The following is a 16592-nucleotide window of genomic DNA, read 5'->3' as shown; positions in this document are numbered from 1 at the left end:
AGCCTAGCTGACACAACAAAAATAAAATCTAGGTTAACCACTTTATTCCTCTGGCCTCCATTTTGAATTATTCACCCTAGTTCTGGCCGCTCTGCAAGGGCGTAAACTGGGCCACTCTGCAAGGGCGTAAACTGGGCCACTCTGCAAGGGCGTAAACTGGGCCACTCTGCAAGGGCGTAAACTGGGCCACTCTGCAAGGGCGTAAACTGGGCCACTCTGCAAGGGCGTAAACTGGGCCACTCTACAAGGGCGTAAACTGTAAATAACCTCTGAACGGATCATGATAGAGACATGCGGTTTGAACGATTGGATTTCTTAGAGGATTATCTGCATAATTAACATATTTTACCCATTGGTCAAAAGATGCATTTTTAATTGGACACTACGCTGTGGTCACATGGCTGAGGTCATTTGCTGTTATTGAGGTAGAAACACAGGGCTGATATTATTGAGGTAGAAACACAGGGCTGATATTATTGAGGTAGAAACACAGGGCTGATATTATTGTAGTAGAAACACAGGGCTGATATTATTGTAGTAGAAACACAGGGCTGATATTATTGGTATTATTGAGGTATAATCACAGGGCTGAGATTATTGGTATTATTGAGGTAGAAACACAGGGCTGAGATCATTGGTATTATTGAGGTAGAAACACAGGGCTGAGATCATTGTAGTAGAAACACAGGGCTGAGATCATTGGTATTATTGAGGTATAATCACAGGGCTGAGATCATTGGTATTATTGAGGTATAATCACAGGGCTGAGATCATTGGTATTATTGAGGTATAGTCACAGGGCTGAGATCATTGGTATTATTGAGGTATAATCACAGGGCTGAGATCATTGGTATTATTGAGGTATAGTCACAGGGCTGAGATCATTGGTATTATTGAGGTATAGTCACAGGGCTGAGATCATTGGTATTATTGAGGTATAGTCACAGGGCTGAGATCATTGGTATTATTGAGGTATAGTCACAGGGCTGAGACTGAGAGCAGACAGAAAGCTGATATGATACATGTTGACCGGCCCTGTGGTGATCAGTATGTAATGCCAGTCTATATGTGGTGGCCCTGACCTTTGACCCCTAACCCTCACCAGGTTTCGTAACTGACACATCACATAATAATTAGTTCAGCCACAGCGTTTTTTAAAAGTTTTTATTTAACCTTTATTTAACTAGGCAAGTCAGTTAATTTACAATGACGGCCAAACCCTGACGACGCTGCGCCGCCCTACGGGACTCCCAATCACGGCCGGATGTAATGCAGCCTGGATTCGAACCAGGAACTGCAGTTTTTAACACCCATGGATCTTCTAAATACAATACTATATTATCAGTTTGGTTAGAACTCTTAATGTAATTCACATATCTAATGCTCTGTCTTAATTTGAAAAGCCTGAATTGCTTTTTAAAGGATGTAAAGTCTTATGACTCATGTGAAATGAACTTAAAGTTGTATTTTTGCCTTGTCATTTCAGAAAATGTCCATTAATATATCTGCATTAATAGTGGAATGGTAGTGTTTCACAGTATTACTAACCTGCCGGTGTTGGGATTGGCTGTGATATTCGCCTATTGATTTCTCCTGCTGGAGCGGCATCTGTTTCTCGAAATGGGAGGAGAGCTGGTTCAACTTGGTGGCTATGTTTTATCTAGTAGAAATCGCTCTGTCATTTCCTGGTTGCAAAATTGGTTTTACTTCTCTCAATTTTAGTTTATGTGAGAAAACAAACACTGAATAGTATAGGGAATCATTGTACCGTCTAAATCGCTGTGCAATATCTTTTTCGATAACAAAAAATATATTTTTTTCCAGCTGGTGGACCGAAACCAGAAGTCAAAGGCTAAAGCATCAGTCTTCCATGTTTCAAAAAAAAAAAAATAATAATAATTTTTTTTAAGCGTTTTTTTATTGAACCTTTTATTTAAACTAGGCAAGTCAGTTAAGAACACATTCTTATTTACAATGACGGCCTACACCGGCCAAACCCGGACGACGCTGGGCCAATTGTGCGCCGCACTTATGGGACTCCCGATCACGGCCGGTTGTGATACGGACCTGGATTTGAACCAGGGTGTCTATAGTGACGCCTCTTAGCACTGAGATGCAGTGCCCTTAGACCGCTGCCCCGGAGCCCGAGTAGCGGAGAAATGGGATGTGGAGGGAGATTTTGTTTTTAATGCAGCCTAGTGCTGTGCTGTTGCAATTCACCTAGCTTCCACATAGGAAATTCAAAGAAATTCTTGCTGTAGCAGCTTTTCAAAATACATCGGGACTTGATTGTCCTCTCGAGGTTGAGTTATATGCCGTGGCTGGGCCCTCCAGACATATGATTGTGTCTCTGTCCTCTCTAGGTTGGTCCTATGCCGTGGCTGGGCCCTCAGACAGATGATGTCATCAAGGGTCTTTGTGAACGGGGGAAGAAGAACCTGCTCCTGGTCCCCATCGCCTTCACCAGCGACCACATCGAAACGCTGCATGAACTGGACATTGAGTACTCTCAGGTGCTGGGAGAGGAGGTAGGTGTCTGTGTGAGCTAGACATCGAGTGCTCTCAGGTGCTGGGAGAGGAGGTAGGTGTCTGTGAGCTAGACATCGAGTACTCTTGATGGGAGAGGTCAGTGAGTGTTTCTTATGTAACTACTTACCTAACAAGACAATGTCATAACTTATTATGATGTGGAAAACTGAGGAGAGAAGATTATACATGACAGATGTATAGAAGAGTGTCCTTCCATCAAGATTCTGTTGGAGAAGTAGAATAGTAGAGCGTGTGTCTAACGTCTCGAGAGGTATTACTGACCGTACAGGAGAATTCAATGTCTTACTGTTGTTTCACCTTCCTGCTTGTTGTGGTGCCGAGTTAACCAAGTCCTATGTTCTCTCACAGTGTGGCGTAGAAAACATCAGGAGGGCTGAATCTCTGAATGGAAACCCAATATTTTTCCAGGTAGGAGAGGCAACTGACATATTCAATCTGCTTTTCTTCACAGTACAATACGGGGTCCTATGTCGTCCTTAGCAAAAAGCGTGAACTTGCCCTGCCTTGTTTTACACGTGAAACTATTCCAGGTGTTTTAGTCCTGGTCATTCTCAGATTATTTATTCATTTTAACCACTGCTGCCCTCAGATTTAGAAACTGTTGAAGGGTTTGTAGCGTCGTTAGCTAACGTGTGTTGGCCTTCTCCTGTAAAGCCAACATTGTGTGTCACACAGATTCCAGGTTGGTAAGTGGTTAAAAGATGGCATTGTAATTCCAGATGAGGTTAAACAGGTTCCAGGTGATATGAATGGCAAAAAAAGGTCACATCCCAAAGTACAAAATGAGTGGCAACATGCAAATGAAATGGTAGAAATCTGTCTCTCTACTAGGAGTCTTCCATCAGGTCAATCAGCTGTCCTCGTTAGTTAATGACGCAATCTTTACCCATAACCCTTCATTCTCTGTTCTTACAGGTAAACCATAGGTTTCCATCAATCAATCAAAGCCCTTTTTACATCAGCTGATCTCACAAAGTGCTGTACAGAAATGCAGCCTAAAACCCCAAACAGCAAGCAATGCAGGTGTAGAAGCACGGTGGCTAGGAAAAACTCTCTAGAAAGGCCTGAACCTAGGAAGAAACCTAGAGAGAAACCAGGCTATGAGGGATGGCCAGTCCTCTTCTGGCTGTGCCAGGTGGAGATTATAACAGAACATGGCCAAAATGTTCAAACATGACCAGCAGGGTGAGATAATAATAATCACAGTGGTTGTAGAGGGTGTAACAGGAGAAAATGTCAGTTGGCTTTTCATAGCCTATTCAGACGTCGAGACGGCAGGTGGAGGGAGAGAGAGAGAGAGACACAAAGACACAAACAAAGACAAACAAACACAGCAGGTCTGGGACAAGGTAGCACTTCTGGTGAACAGGCCAGGGCGTCCCTGGACGTAGGCAGAATAGTTTAAACTGGAGCAGCAGCATGACCAGGTGGGCTGAGGACAGCCAGGAGTCATCAGGCCAGGTAGTCTTGAGGCATGGTCCTCTGGGAGGGGAGAGAGAGAATTAGAGGGAACATACTTAAATTAACACAGGACACTGGATAAGACAGGAGAATTACACCAGATATAACAGACTGACCCTAGCCCCCCGAAACACATAGACTATTGCAGCATAGATACTGGAGACTGAGGCAGGGGTGGGTGGGGACACTGGCCCCGTCCGACGATAGCCCTGGACAGGGCCAACCAGGCAGGATATAACCACACCCACTTTGTCAAAGCACAGCCCCCACACCACTAGAGGGATAACTTCAACCACCAACGTACCATCCTGAGACAAGGCTGAGTATAGCCCACAAAGATCTCCCCCACCACACGAGCCCGAAGGGGCTTAAAACCGGACAGGAAGATCACGTCTGTGACTCACTCAAGTGACGCACCCATCCTAGGGACAGCATGGACCATTGGCTAGACAGACCATTCCATAAAGATGGAGGTTTGCGTCTCTCACATGGCTAGCCAGACCATTCCATAAAGATGGAGGTTTGCATCTCTCCCATGGCTAGGCAGACCATTCCGTAAAGATGGAGGTTTGCGTCTCTCACATGGCTAGGCAGACCATTCCATAAAGATGGAGGTTTGCGTCTCTCGCATGGCTAGCCAGACCATTCCATAAAGATGGAGGTTTGCATCTCTCCCATGGCTAGGCAGACCATTCCGTAAAGATGGAGGTTTGCGTCTCTCACATGGCTAGGCAGACCATTCCATAAAGATGGAGGTTTGCGTCTCTCACATGGCTAGGCAGACCATTCCATAAAGAAAACACCAGGTGTCACAATAGCATCAATAAAAGGCTACAAATTTACATATTTGACATAATGAAGTTTACATACATTTTTCTTTCTGAGCGTCGGATAAAGCACTCCGTCACTGTTGATCATTCAATATCCCCAGTGTAAGTTCCAAGAAAATACTGGGCACATACTGCTTCTCGCTCTGACTCGGAGAGATGGTGAGATTTAAACAGTAGTGCTGGAATCAAAGATGTTCAGAGAGCCGTTTTGAAGCTGCAGCCCTTCCATGACCTCTTACTTCTCACTATCTGTCAGGGGTTAATTTAGAGAGGGAGAGAGAGAGAGAGAGAGAGAGGCACCATGGGTAGTGCTACTCAGACCGAGCAGACCCCAGCTAGCTAGCTGAGCTGGGAAGAAAGCACTGGGGAACAGCTGGTCAACAAAGGGATTGGCCTATCCCTCCCTCCCTCCCTCCGGCCACGCTCAGCCCTCCTACAAGGCCGTCTCTCTCTCTCTTTGTCTCACTCCCCCTCTCACTCGGCTACTCAGCGTACTATGTGTTTAGTTTTGGAGGTGTTCATTTTGTTTATGGCGAGGTCGCTTATGGGTAAGCATTTCAATGTGTGTGTGTATATATATGACAAACTAAACTTTGACCCTCCTCTCTCAGGCTCTGGCAGACCTGGTCCAAACCCACCTGAAGTCAAACGAGTCCTGCTCCCGTCAGCTCACCCTGCGCTGCCCACTGTGTACCAACCCCACCTGCGGAGAAACCAAGGCCTTCTTCGCTAATCAGAAATGACCCTCTTCCTCAACCATTTTCTAGTGTTGCAAACTACAGGTAACTATCCCCCCCCCCAAAAAAAATCCTGGTTTCCCTGAAATCCTATTTGAAGGATTCTGGATTTCCTACTTATTTCTTCCTGATTCCTGGATATTCTTCCAACCGGGATTTCTATAAAAGCTGGGAATTCTGAGAGTCACCTACCCTCTACCCATCTGATACTACGGGACAGAGCACACGTTTCTAAGTAACTACCAGAAGAAGAAGCAGACAAACTAGGATAGAAGCTGTCAGTACGAATCGCATTAAAGCTATAAGACAAGAAGAGTTGCACTTATTTTGTCCCCCTTGCCGCTCGCTCACATTCCATCCGTCGAATCCCTGGAAAACTATGTCCATTTCATCCCTCCATCCTTTCCAAAGAGGAAGATCAACTGGACTGTATCCTTTCTCACCTGGTACTTGTCCAGTTGGTTTGTACGTCGTGGTCAGGGACTGTGGCGAAGCGTGTCCCCCACCCCATTCTGGTATGTCATCCACAGTGTCTCTTTGAGACCCTTTCTGGAGTCTGGTGGACTGTCCCCTGCTTCGAGACCCTCTCTGGAGTCTGGTGGACTGTCCCCTGCTTCGAGACCCTCTCTGGAGTCTGGTGGACTGTCCCCTGCTTCGAGACCCTCTCTGGAGTCTGGTGGACTGTCCCCTGCTTCGAGACCTCTATCTCCACTCTGCCTCTAGAGGATCCCTGCTTCCATCCTTGTAGAGGCACTGCTCATCCAGAGTCAATGCTCTTAACCTCTCCCACCCAGCAACCTCCTCTGACCTCTCCACTGACCTCTAATCTCTTATAGGGCACCATAATCCCTGGTTCCACTTCCACAAAGTGCTGCTGCACATCTTGCCCCTGCACATCTTGCCCCTGCATGAGTCCCTGTCTCTCCCCAGTCAACCTCTCATCTCCCTGCTGCAGTGTCCCCCATCCCTGTCTCTCCCCGGCTGACCTCTCACCTCCCTGCTGCAGTGTCCCCCATCCCTGTCTCTCCCCGGCTGACCTCTCACCTCCCTGCTGCAGTGTCTCCCATCCCTGTCTCTCCCCGGCTGACCTCTCACCTCCCTGCTGCAGTGTCCCACATCCCTCTCTCTCCCCGGCTGACCTCTCACCTCCCTCAGCTCTGAACCTGTTACCGGTCTAACTATGGTCTCCATGGCCTCATCCTTCTAACCTGAGCTGTGTTATAGCTGCTGCTGTTTAGACAGACAGACATATATATTCTTAGCGACTGGCAACTTTGACGTGCTTCTCCGTTGTCCTCGGGTCAGTCCAGCCACTGAGAGTACCATGACATAACGTGCCTTTGAACATTGATTCAACTCTGTGCTTTTTATATGTCATTTACTGAAATGTGATAATTTACCAGGGTCGTGTTCATCAGGGCACACCGTAACTAAACATTTTAAATCATTTTGCTACCCCCCCCCCCCAAAAAAAAGTAAATGAGTGTTTGTTATTGGATAAGTTGGAAGAGTACCTCTCTGTTTTCAGCCGTTTTCTTCTGTTACGTGCCTGTTGAACACAATCCCGATTTTCTAATGTATTTAAGAAGTCATCTGTAAAATCATGTTGAAGGATCTTGACGTATACAAATTGAGGTTTTGTTTTTATAGATGTGCGGATACCCTAGTTCAATAAGACATTATACCATCTCATTGTTGAACGGTCGTTTCTGATTGGCTTGAAGAGCATTCTAGAGCGTGCGTTACTTCCCTATAACGCGCTGTGTGTATATCATCACGGGTTGAATTCAATGACTTCCCTTCACTCTTACATGTTTTTGTTTTTTAAGCTGCTTTTTTGAAAGCGAAAGTCGAATTGTGAACAGTACTGGCGGTGTTGAATTCAATGTTCATCGTAGCAAACTAGGACTTTTTAGTTTGGTTAGTTAAACTAAGCGAGTCTGTCTGTTTGGTTACCACGGCAACCGCCGTAGCTACCTAGTCCACTCCGCTAGCTTCTTCGGTGGGACGTTGAACACAATTTCTACCGGCAAAATGTGTTCAATTACAGTCATGGTATCAAAGTGATAATAAACTCGGGGGGCTATATGTGTTCTCTGGAAAATAATGCAACTCCGTGGGAGGTCAGTTCCACTCTGCTAGGACCTTTTTCACGTCGTTTAATTATTTTCCATAGAACACACAGCCCTCATTGATTATCACTTACATATATGATGTGTGTGTGTGTGTGTATATAGTGAAGAGATGCTGCTTCATGTTACATCGTTGTCATTTTTAGGTTTATTTATTTATGTCTGTCATAAAACACCACCAGTTCCGCTGATCAAAATGTGTTCATATAATTTTTACTGGAATAAAACATTAACAAGTCTTCCACCACATCTAATAAAATGGACAACATTAAAAACATTTTTTGCATCATTTCATCAGATCCTCAATAAACCAGTCCTACATCTGGGGGGAGGGGGTTATTGGAGGAGAGGGAGGGGGCTATTGGAGGAGAGGGAGGGGGCTATTGGAGGAGAGGGAGGGGGCTATTGGAGGAGAGGGAGGGGGCTATTGGAGGAGAGGGAGGGGGCTATTGGAGGAGAGGGAGGGGGCTATTAGAGGAGAGGGAGGGGGCTATTGGAGGGGCTATTGGAGGAGAGGGAGGGGGCTATTGGAGGAGAGGGAGGGGGCTATTAGAGGAGAGGGAGGGGTTGGGACAGCAGCAGGAGCTCCTGGTAATTGAAAAGCTGGCGCTTGGCTGGAACTCGGCTGCTGCACACCTCTAATTGAGAGCCCTCCCATTGATTTCTTGAGCGAGGGGGGAAGAAGAGAGGAGAGTGTACAGGTTGGCCGGCGGGGGGGGACAGGTGGATGAGGAGGAAGTGTGTTCAGCAGCAGGGTACTGATAGGTGAGGAGGAATGAAAGGAGAGAATGAGTGTGTCCCAGGCCAGAGTGAATTGACTGAAGGTGGGATTGGAGAGAAAAGGTTGTTGGGCCCGGCTGAGTAGAGAGGGAGATTAAGGAGTTATAACAGGGAGAAGATGTGGCAGACATCCATTTCATGGTTCTCCGTTTCACCCATAATAAATGATTCTTTTTTTTTGTTTCTTCGTGACAGATTGAATGCATGTATTAACACGAGACACCTTTTATGCAACAAGGGTCTAGCTCTGGTCCAGGGCTTTCTGATGCTGAGATATACATAAACCTCCTGGACCAGAGCGAAGAGGAAACTATCCTCTGTACTATTATAAGTAGGTCGTCATCACTGAACTCACCATCACTCTTGACGCTGAGACACAAGCGTCCAAATGGTGTATGTATATTGTACCCGTATTCAATAGGACTTCCATAGTCTCAACAGATACTAGGATCGCTGTTGACCGTCCAGACTTAGGAGCTGGTGTAGCCTTGTAAAACCGTAAGGGATTATAAATCCATATAAAGACTTAACACAATGGAACTGCCTCACAACTGTGAACAGAGAACTGCTTCTCTAATTGTTCCAACGTTCTCTTGGGAGTAGCGGAGGAAGGATGTTGCTAGTTTGGAGTTTCTTGATTGCCAGATTGGAGACGGGTGGATCCTTCGTGTGTACAGACTGCGCCAACACGGAGGAAGCGGGCAGGGATAACATTTTGTTCAGTTACTGTGATGGATGTATCGATACATACGTAGACATTCATTTAATATGTTATCTATGTTATTTGAAAATAAATGTTTGATGCATTTGTCAAATTTTGTACGTTTTTTTTGTCACGTGCGCTAGTATAGTGTAATGCCTTTCTTGATTGCTCTTTCCCAACAATGAAGTAATCAATAACAAAGTCAAGTAGAACAACACAAGAAATTGAATTCAGAAGAACACGAGAATGTAGGTAAGCTATATACAGGGTCATTTCCAGTACCATATTAACAATGTGCAGGGATACTGTAGTGATGGAGGTAGATATGTATAGGGGGAAGGGGACAGGGATACTGGAGTGATGGAGGTAGATATGTATAGGGGGAAGGGGACAGGGATACTGGAGTGATGGAGGTAGATATGTATAGGGGGAAGGGGACAGGGATACTGGAGTGATGGAGGTAGATATGTATAGGGGACAGGGATACTGGAGTGATGGAGGTAGATATGTATAGGGGGAAGGGGACAGGGATACTGGAGTGATGGAGGTAGATATGTATAGGGGACAGGGATACTGGAGTGATGGAGGTAGATATGTATAGGAGACAGGGATACTGGAGTGATGGAGGTAGATATGTATAGGGGACAGGGATACTGGAGTGATGGAGGTAGATATGTATAGGGGACAGGGATACTGGAGTGATGGAGGTAGATATGTATAGGGGGAAGGGGACAGGGATACTGGAGTGATGGAGGTAGATATGTATAGGGGGAAGGGGACAGGGATACTGGAGTGATGGAGGTAGATATGTATAGGGGGAAGGGGACAGGGATACTGGAGTGATGGAGGTAGATATGTATAGGGGGAAGGGGACAGGGATACTGGAGTGATGGAGGTAGATATGTATAGGGGGAAGGGGACAGGGGTACTGGAGTGATGGAGGTAGATATGTATAGGGGGAAGGGGACAGGGATACTGGAGTGATGGAGGTAGATATGTATAGGGGGAAGGGGACAGGGATACTGGAGTGATGGAGGTAGATATGTATAGGGACAGGGATACTGGAGTGATGGAGGTAGATATGTATAGGGGGAAGGGGACAGGGATACTGGAGTGATGGAGGTAGATATGTATAGGGGACAGGGATACTGGAGTGATGGAGGTAGATATGTATAGGGGGAAGGGGACAGGGATACTGGAGTGATGGAGGTAGATATGTATAGGGGACAGGGATACTGGAGTGATGGAGGTAGATATGTATAGGGGGAAGGAGACAGGGATACTGGAGTGATGGAGGTAGATATGTATAGGGGGAAGGTGACTAGATATCAGGATATATGATAAACAGAGTAGCAGCAAACTTATATGATGATTGTATGTAAGTGGGTGTAGAGTCAGTATGAATGTGTGGGTGTGTCTGTGTGTAGAGACAAATAAAATAGCTTGGTTCAATGCAGATCAGTCAAATGTATTTATAAATCCCTTTTTACGTAGTCTTCTGTTGTAGTCTTCTGTTGTAGTCTTCTGTTGGTAGAGCTTGGCTTTGCAACACCATGACACTGGGTTTGATTCCCAGGACTAACCATATATAAAATCTATGCTCATAAAAGCGTCTGAAAAAATAGAATATATTATTATATTACATCAACAGATGAACACAAAGTGCTTATACAGAAACCCAGCCTGTAAACCCCAAACAGCAAGCAATGCAGATGTAGAAGCACGGTGGCTAGGGAAAAACTCCCTAGAAAGGCATGAACCTAGGAAGAAACCTAGAGAGGAATCAGGCTCTGGGGGGTGGCCAGTCCTTTTCTGGCTGTGCCAGGTGGAAATTATATGAGTACATGACCATTTAAGGCCAGATTGTTCTTCAAGATGTTCAAATGTTTATAGATGACCAGCAGGGTGAAATAATAATCAGTGGAGCAACAGGTCAGCACCTCAGGAGTAAATGTCAGTTGGCTTTTCACAGCTGAGTATTCAGAGGTCTAGACAGCAGGTGCGGTAGAGAGAGAGAGAGAGAGAGAGATATAGGGTGAAGGTTTGATTCGCAGGTCTACCCATATATAAAATCTATGCACACGACTGTAAGTCGCTTTTAACTCCAACCCTGTTCCTGGAGAGATGCTGTTCCTGGAGAGATACCTTCCTGTAGGTTTTAACTCCAACCCTGTTCCTGGAGAGATACCTTCCTGTAGGTTTTAACTCCAACCCTGTTCCTGGAGAGCTACCCTCCTGTAGGTTTTAACTCCAACCCTGTTCCTGGAGAGATACCCTCCTGTAGAGAACCCCAGTTGTAACTAACCTGGTTCAGTTTATCAACCAGCTCATTATTAGAATCAGGTGCACTATATTAGGGTTGGAGTGAAAACCTACAGGAGGGTTTTTTGTTGACTTCTGTAACCGTAAAAGCCTTGGTTTCATGCATGTTAACATTAGAAGCCTCCCTAAGTTTGTTTTATTCACTGCATTAGCACACTCCGCCAACCCAGATGTCCTAGCCGTGTCTGAATCCTGGCTTAGGAAGGCCACCAAAAATACTAAATATAACATTTCCCAACAAGATAGAACTGCCAAAGGGGGCAGAGTTGCAATCTACTGCAGAGATAGCCTGCAGAGTTCTGTCATACTATCCAGGTCTATGCCCAAACTATTTGAGCTTCTACTTTTAAAAATCCACCTTTCCAGAAACAAGTCTCTCACCGTTGCAGCTTGTTATAGACCCCCTTCAGCCCCCAGCTGTTCCCTGGACACCATATATGAATTGATCGCCCCCCATCTATCTTCAGAGTTCGTACTATTAGGTGACCTAAACTGGGACATGCTTAACACCCCGGCCATCCTACAATCTAAGCTAGATGCCCTCAATTTCACACAAATTATCAAGGAACCTACCTGGTACAACCCTAAATCCATAACCATGGGCACCCTCTTAGATATCATCCTGACCAACTTGCCCTCTAAATACACCACTGCTGTCTTCAACCAGGATCTCAGCGATCACTGCCTCATTGACTGCGTGCGTAATGGGTCCGCGGTCAAACGACCACCCCTCATCACTGTCAAACGCTCCCTAAAACACTTCAGTGAGCAGGCCTTTCTAATCGACCTGGCCCGGGTATCCTGGAAGGATATTGACCTCATCCCGTCAGTAGAGGATGCCTGGTTATTCTTTAAATGTGCCTTCCTCACCATCTTAAATAAGCAGGCCCCTTTCAAAAAATGTAGAACAGAGAACAGATATAGCCCTTGGTTCACCCCAGACTTGACTGCCCTTGACCAGCACAAAAACATCCAGTGTTGTTCTGCATTAGCATCGAATAGCCCCCGCGATATGCAACTTTTCAGGGAAGTCAGGAACCAATATACTCAGTCAGTTAGGAAAGCTAAGGCTAGCTTTTTCAAACAGAAATTTGCTTCCTGTAGCACTCATTCCAAAAAGTTCTGGGACACTGTAAAGTCCATGGAGAATAAGAGCACCTCCTCCCAGCTGCCCACTGCACTGAGGATAGGAAACACTGTCACCACCGATAAATCTACTGTAATCGATCATCTCAATAAGCATCTTTCTATGGCTGGCCATGCTTTCCACCTGGCTACCCCTTCCCCGGCCAACATCTCAGCACCCCCTTCAGCAACTTGCCCAAGCCCCCCCCCGCTTCTATGTCACCCAAATCCAGAAAGTTGATGTTCTGAAAGAGCTGCAAAATCTGGATCCCTAGAAATCAGCTGGGCTAGACAATCTGGACCCTCTCTTTCTAAAATTATCCGCCGAAATTGTTGCAAACCCTATTACTAGCCTGTTCAACCTCTCTTTCGTATCGTCTGAGATACCCAAATATTGGAAAGCTGCCACGGTCATCCCCCTCTTCAAAGGAGGAGGCACTCTAGACCCAAACTGTTATAGACCTATATCCATCCTGCACTGCCTTTCTAAAATCTTCGAAAGCCAAGTTAACAAACAGATTACCAACCATTTCGAATCCCACTGTACCTTCTCCGCTATGCAATCTGGTTTCCGAGCTGGTCATGGGTGCACCTCAGCCACGCACAAGGTCCTAAACGATATCATAACCGCCATCGATAAAAGACAGTACTGTGCAGCCGTATTCATCGACCTGGGCAAAGCTTTCGACATTGTCAATCACCGCATTCTTATCGGCAGACTCAATAGCCTTGGCTTCTCAAATGACTGCCTTGCCTGGTTCACCAACTACTTCTCAGATAGAGTTCAGTGTGTCAAATCGGTGGGCATTCGGAGGGCCTGTTGTCCGGACCTCTGGCGGTCTCTGTGGGGGTGCCACAGGGTTCAATTCTCGAGCCGACTCTTTTCTCTGTATATATCAATGATGTCGCTCTTGCTGCTGGTGATTCTCTGATCCACCTCTACGCAGACGACACCATTCTGTATACTTCTGGCCCTTCTTTGGACACTGTGCTAACAAACCTCCAAACGAGTTTCAATGCCATACAACTCTCCTTCCGTGGCCTCCAACTGCTCTTAAATACAAGTAAAACTAAATGCATGCTCTTCAACCGATTGCTGCACGCACCCTCCTGCCCGACTAGCATCACTACTCTGGACGGTTCTGACCTAGAAAATGTGGACAATTACAAATACCTAGGTGTCTGGTTAGACTGTAAACACTCCTTCCAGACTCACATTAAACATCTCCAATCAAATCAAATCAAATCCAAAATGAAATCTAGAATCGGCTTCCTATTTCGCAACAAAGCATCCTTCACTCATGCTGCCAAACATACCCTCGTAAAACTGAATATCCTACCGATCCTTGTCTTCGACGATGTCATTTACAAAATAGCCTCCAACAATCTACTCAGCAAACTGGATTTAGTCTATCACAGTGCCATCCGTTTTGTCACCAAAGCCCCATATACTACCTACCACTGCGACCTGTATGCTCTCGTTGGCTGGCCCTCACTACATATTTGTCGCCAAACCCACTGGCTCCAGGTCATCTACAAGTCTCTGCTAGGTAAAGCCCCGCCTTATCTCAGCTCACAGGTCACCATAGCAACACCCACCCGTAACACACGCTCCAGCAGGTATGTTTCACTGGTCACCCCCAAAGCCAACAGACCCTCATAGAATTATATAGAACACTAATGTATGATATATAATATATTGATATAATATCACAATATACTGTGTGTATCTCCATGGACACTCATAGAAAGACAGGAGGCAGAGACTGAATGTGAAGAAATCAAAGCGGTTTATTTGATATTAATAGCAGAATATACAACACTACCATTTGATGATAGTGGGGATATATAAAAACAAAAACGAAAAACTGAGATACCAAGGGGGGAAAAAAACTTATTTAGCATGATGCCTACAAAATACAGATGCAATGTAAAGCAGAAAATACAAAAAGCACACAAACACACAGCTGAATCATCTGAGAAAAGACTTGGATGTCCGGCAAATGGTTTAAATTGCCAAATACATCAACAATATTAAAGCTCCAATGTATGCGCTTGTACATGTGACACTGGTTAGTTGGTATTTTCATCATTACCTTTCAAAACTTTTTTAAATATTTTTTTTAATATATTTTTTTAAATATTTTCTTTTTACACCTAATAATATTGTGCAGATGAGAGATGTAAATAGTATTTTTTGAAGTCCTACCTGTTTTGTAGTGTAGGGATCGTACACAGAGCTTTAGAAATAATCCAGCCCCATTATGCATTGTTTGCTCAGATTGAAAAGGAAAATATTGAAATACATGCATACAGAAATATAAGTATGCAGTCTGAACATTGTGTAAATATTTTTCACAGATTTAAACTGTTGGGAAGTTATGTTGAGTTAAACTGACCGCGGTGGAAACACTGGCAACAAGTCAGTGGATCAAAACAACTAGAGCTCAAGATGGCTGTATAGTTTCTATAGGTTAGTGTGTATCTGTAGGTTAGTGTGTATCTGTAGGTTAGTGTGTATCTGTAGGTTAGTGTGTAGGTTAGTGTGTAGGTTAGTGTGTAGGTTAGTGTGTATCTGTAGGTTAGTGTGTATCTGTAGGTTAGTGTGTAGGTTAGTGTGTAGGTTAGTGTGTAGGTTAGTGTGTATCTGTAGGTTAGTGTGTATCTGTAGGTTAGTGTGTATCTGTAGGTTAGTGTGTATCTGTAGGTTAGTGTGTAGGTTAGTGTGTAGGTTAGTGTGTAGGTTAGTGTGTATCTGTAGGTTAGTGTGTATCTGTAGGTTAGTGTGTAGGTTAGTGTGTATCTGTAGGTTAGTGTGTATCTGTAGGTTAGTGTGTATCTGTAGGTTAGTGTGTATCTGTAGGTTAGTGTGTAGGTTAGTGTGTATCTGTAGGTTAGTGTGTATCTGTAGGTTAGTGTGTAGGTTAGTGTGTAGGTTAGTGTGTAGGTTAGTGTGTATCTGTAGGTTAGTGTGTATCTGTAGATCAGTGTGTATCTGTAGGTTAGTGTGTATCTGTAGATCAGTGTGTATCTGTAGGTTAGTGTGTATCTGTAGGTTAGTGTGTAGGTTAGTGTGTATCTGTAGATCAGTGTGTATCTGTAGGTTAGTGTGTAGGTTAGTGTGTAGGTTAGTGTGTAGGTTAGTGTGTATCTATAGGTTAGTGTGTATCTGTAGGTTAGTGTGTATCTGTAGGTTAGTGTGTATCTGTAGGTTAGTGTGTAGGTTAGTGTGTATCTGTAGGTTAGTGTGTAGGTTAGTGTGTAGGTTAGTGTGTATCTATAGGTTAGTGTGTATCTGTAGGTTAGTGTGTAGGTTAGTGTGTATCTGTAGGTTAGTGTGTAGGTTAGTGTGTATCTGTAGGTCAGTGTGTATCTGTAGGTTTGTGTGTATCTGTAGGTTAGTGTGTATCTGTAGGTTAGTGTGTAGGTTAGTGTGTAGGTTAGTGTGTATCTGAAGGTTAGTGTGTAGGTTAGTGTGTATCTGTAGGTTAGTGTGTATCTGTAGGTTAGTGTGTATCTATAGGTTAGTGTGTATCTGTAGGTTAGTGTGTAGGTTAGTGTGTAGGTTAGTGTGTAGGTTAGTGTGTATCTGTAGGTTAGTGTGTATCTGTAGGTTAGTGTGTAGGTTAGTGTGTAGGTTAGTGTGTAGGTTAGTGTGTATCTGTAGGTTAGTGTGTATCTATAGGTTAGTGTGTTGGTTAGTGTGTATCTGTAGGTTAGTGTGTATCTGTAGGTTAGTGTGTATCTGTAGGTTAGTGTGTATCTGTAGGTTAGTGTGTAGGTTAGTGTGTATCTATAGGTTAGTGTGTAGGTTAGTGTGTATCTATAGGTTAGTGTGTAGGTTAGTGTGTATCTATAGGTTAGTGTGTATCTGTAGGTTAGTGTGTAGGTTAGTGTGTATCTATAGGTTAGTGTGTAGGTTAGTGTGTATCTGTAGGTTAGTGTGTATCTG

General features: G+C 44.7%; 1 protein-coding gene across 2 annotated transcripts in view; it reads left to right on the top strand.

Annotated features, from left to right (window-relative positions):
• The window catches only part of fech (ferrochelatase), a 19735-nt gene extending 11748 nt beyond the window's left edge, over window positions 1-7987 (top strand). The window contains exons 9-11 of one of the 2 annotated variants that reach the window (XM_029710526.1): window positions 2364-2528; window positions 2899-2958; window positions 5453-7987. In XM_029710526.1, coding sequence (XP_029566386.1) covers window positions 2364-2528; window positions 2899-2958; window positions 5453-5584 — 357 coding nt within the window. In that variant the 3' untranslated portion in view covers window positions 5585-7987. Of the gene's footprint in view, window positions 1-2363; window positions 2560-2610; window positions 2696-2898; window positions 2959-5452 lie in introns of those variants that run through there. The other variant, XM_029710527.1, reaches the window with a different exon arrangement.
• The last annotated feature ends 8605 nt before the right edge of the window (window positions 7988-16592 follow it).

This window comes from Salmo trutta, chromosome 23 (assembly GCF_901001165.1).
Source record: "Salmo trutta chromosome 23, fSalTru1.1, whole genome shotgun sequence".
NCBI lineage: Eukaryota > Metazoa > Chordata > Actinopteri > Salmoniformes > Salmonidae > Salmo > Salmo trutta.
This window is presented reverse-complemented; position numbering and strand designations above follow the sequence as displayed.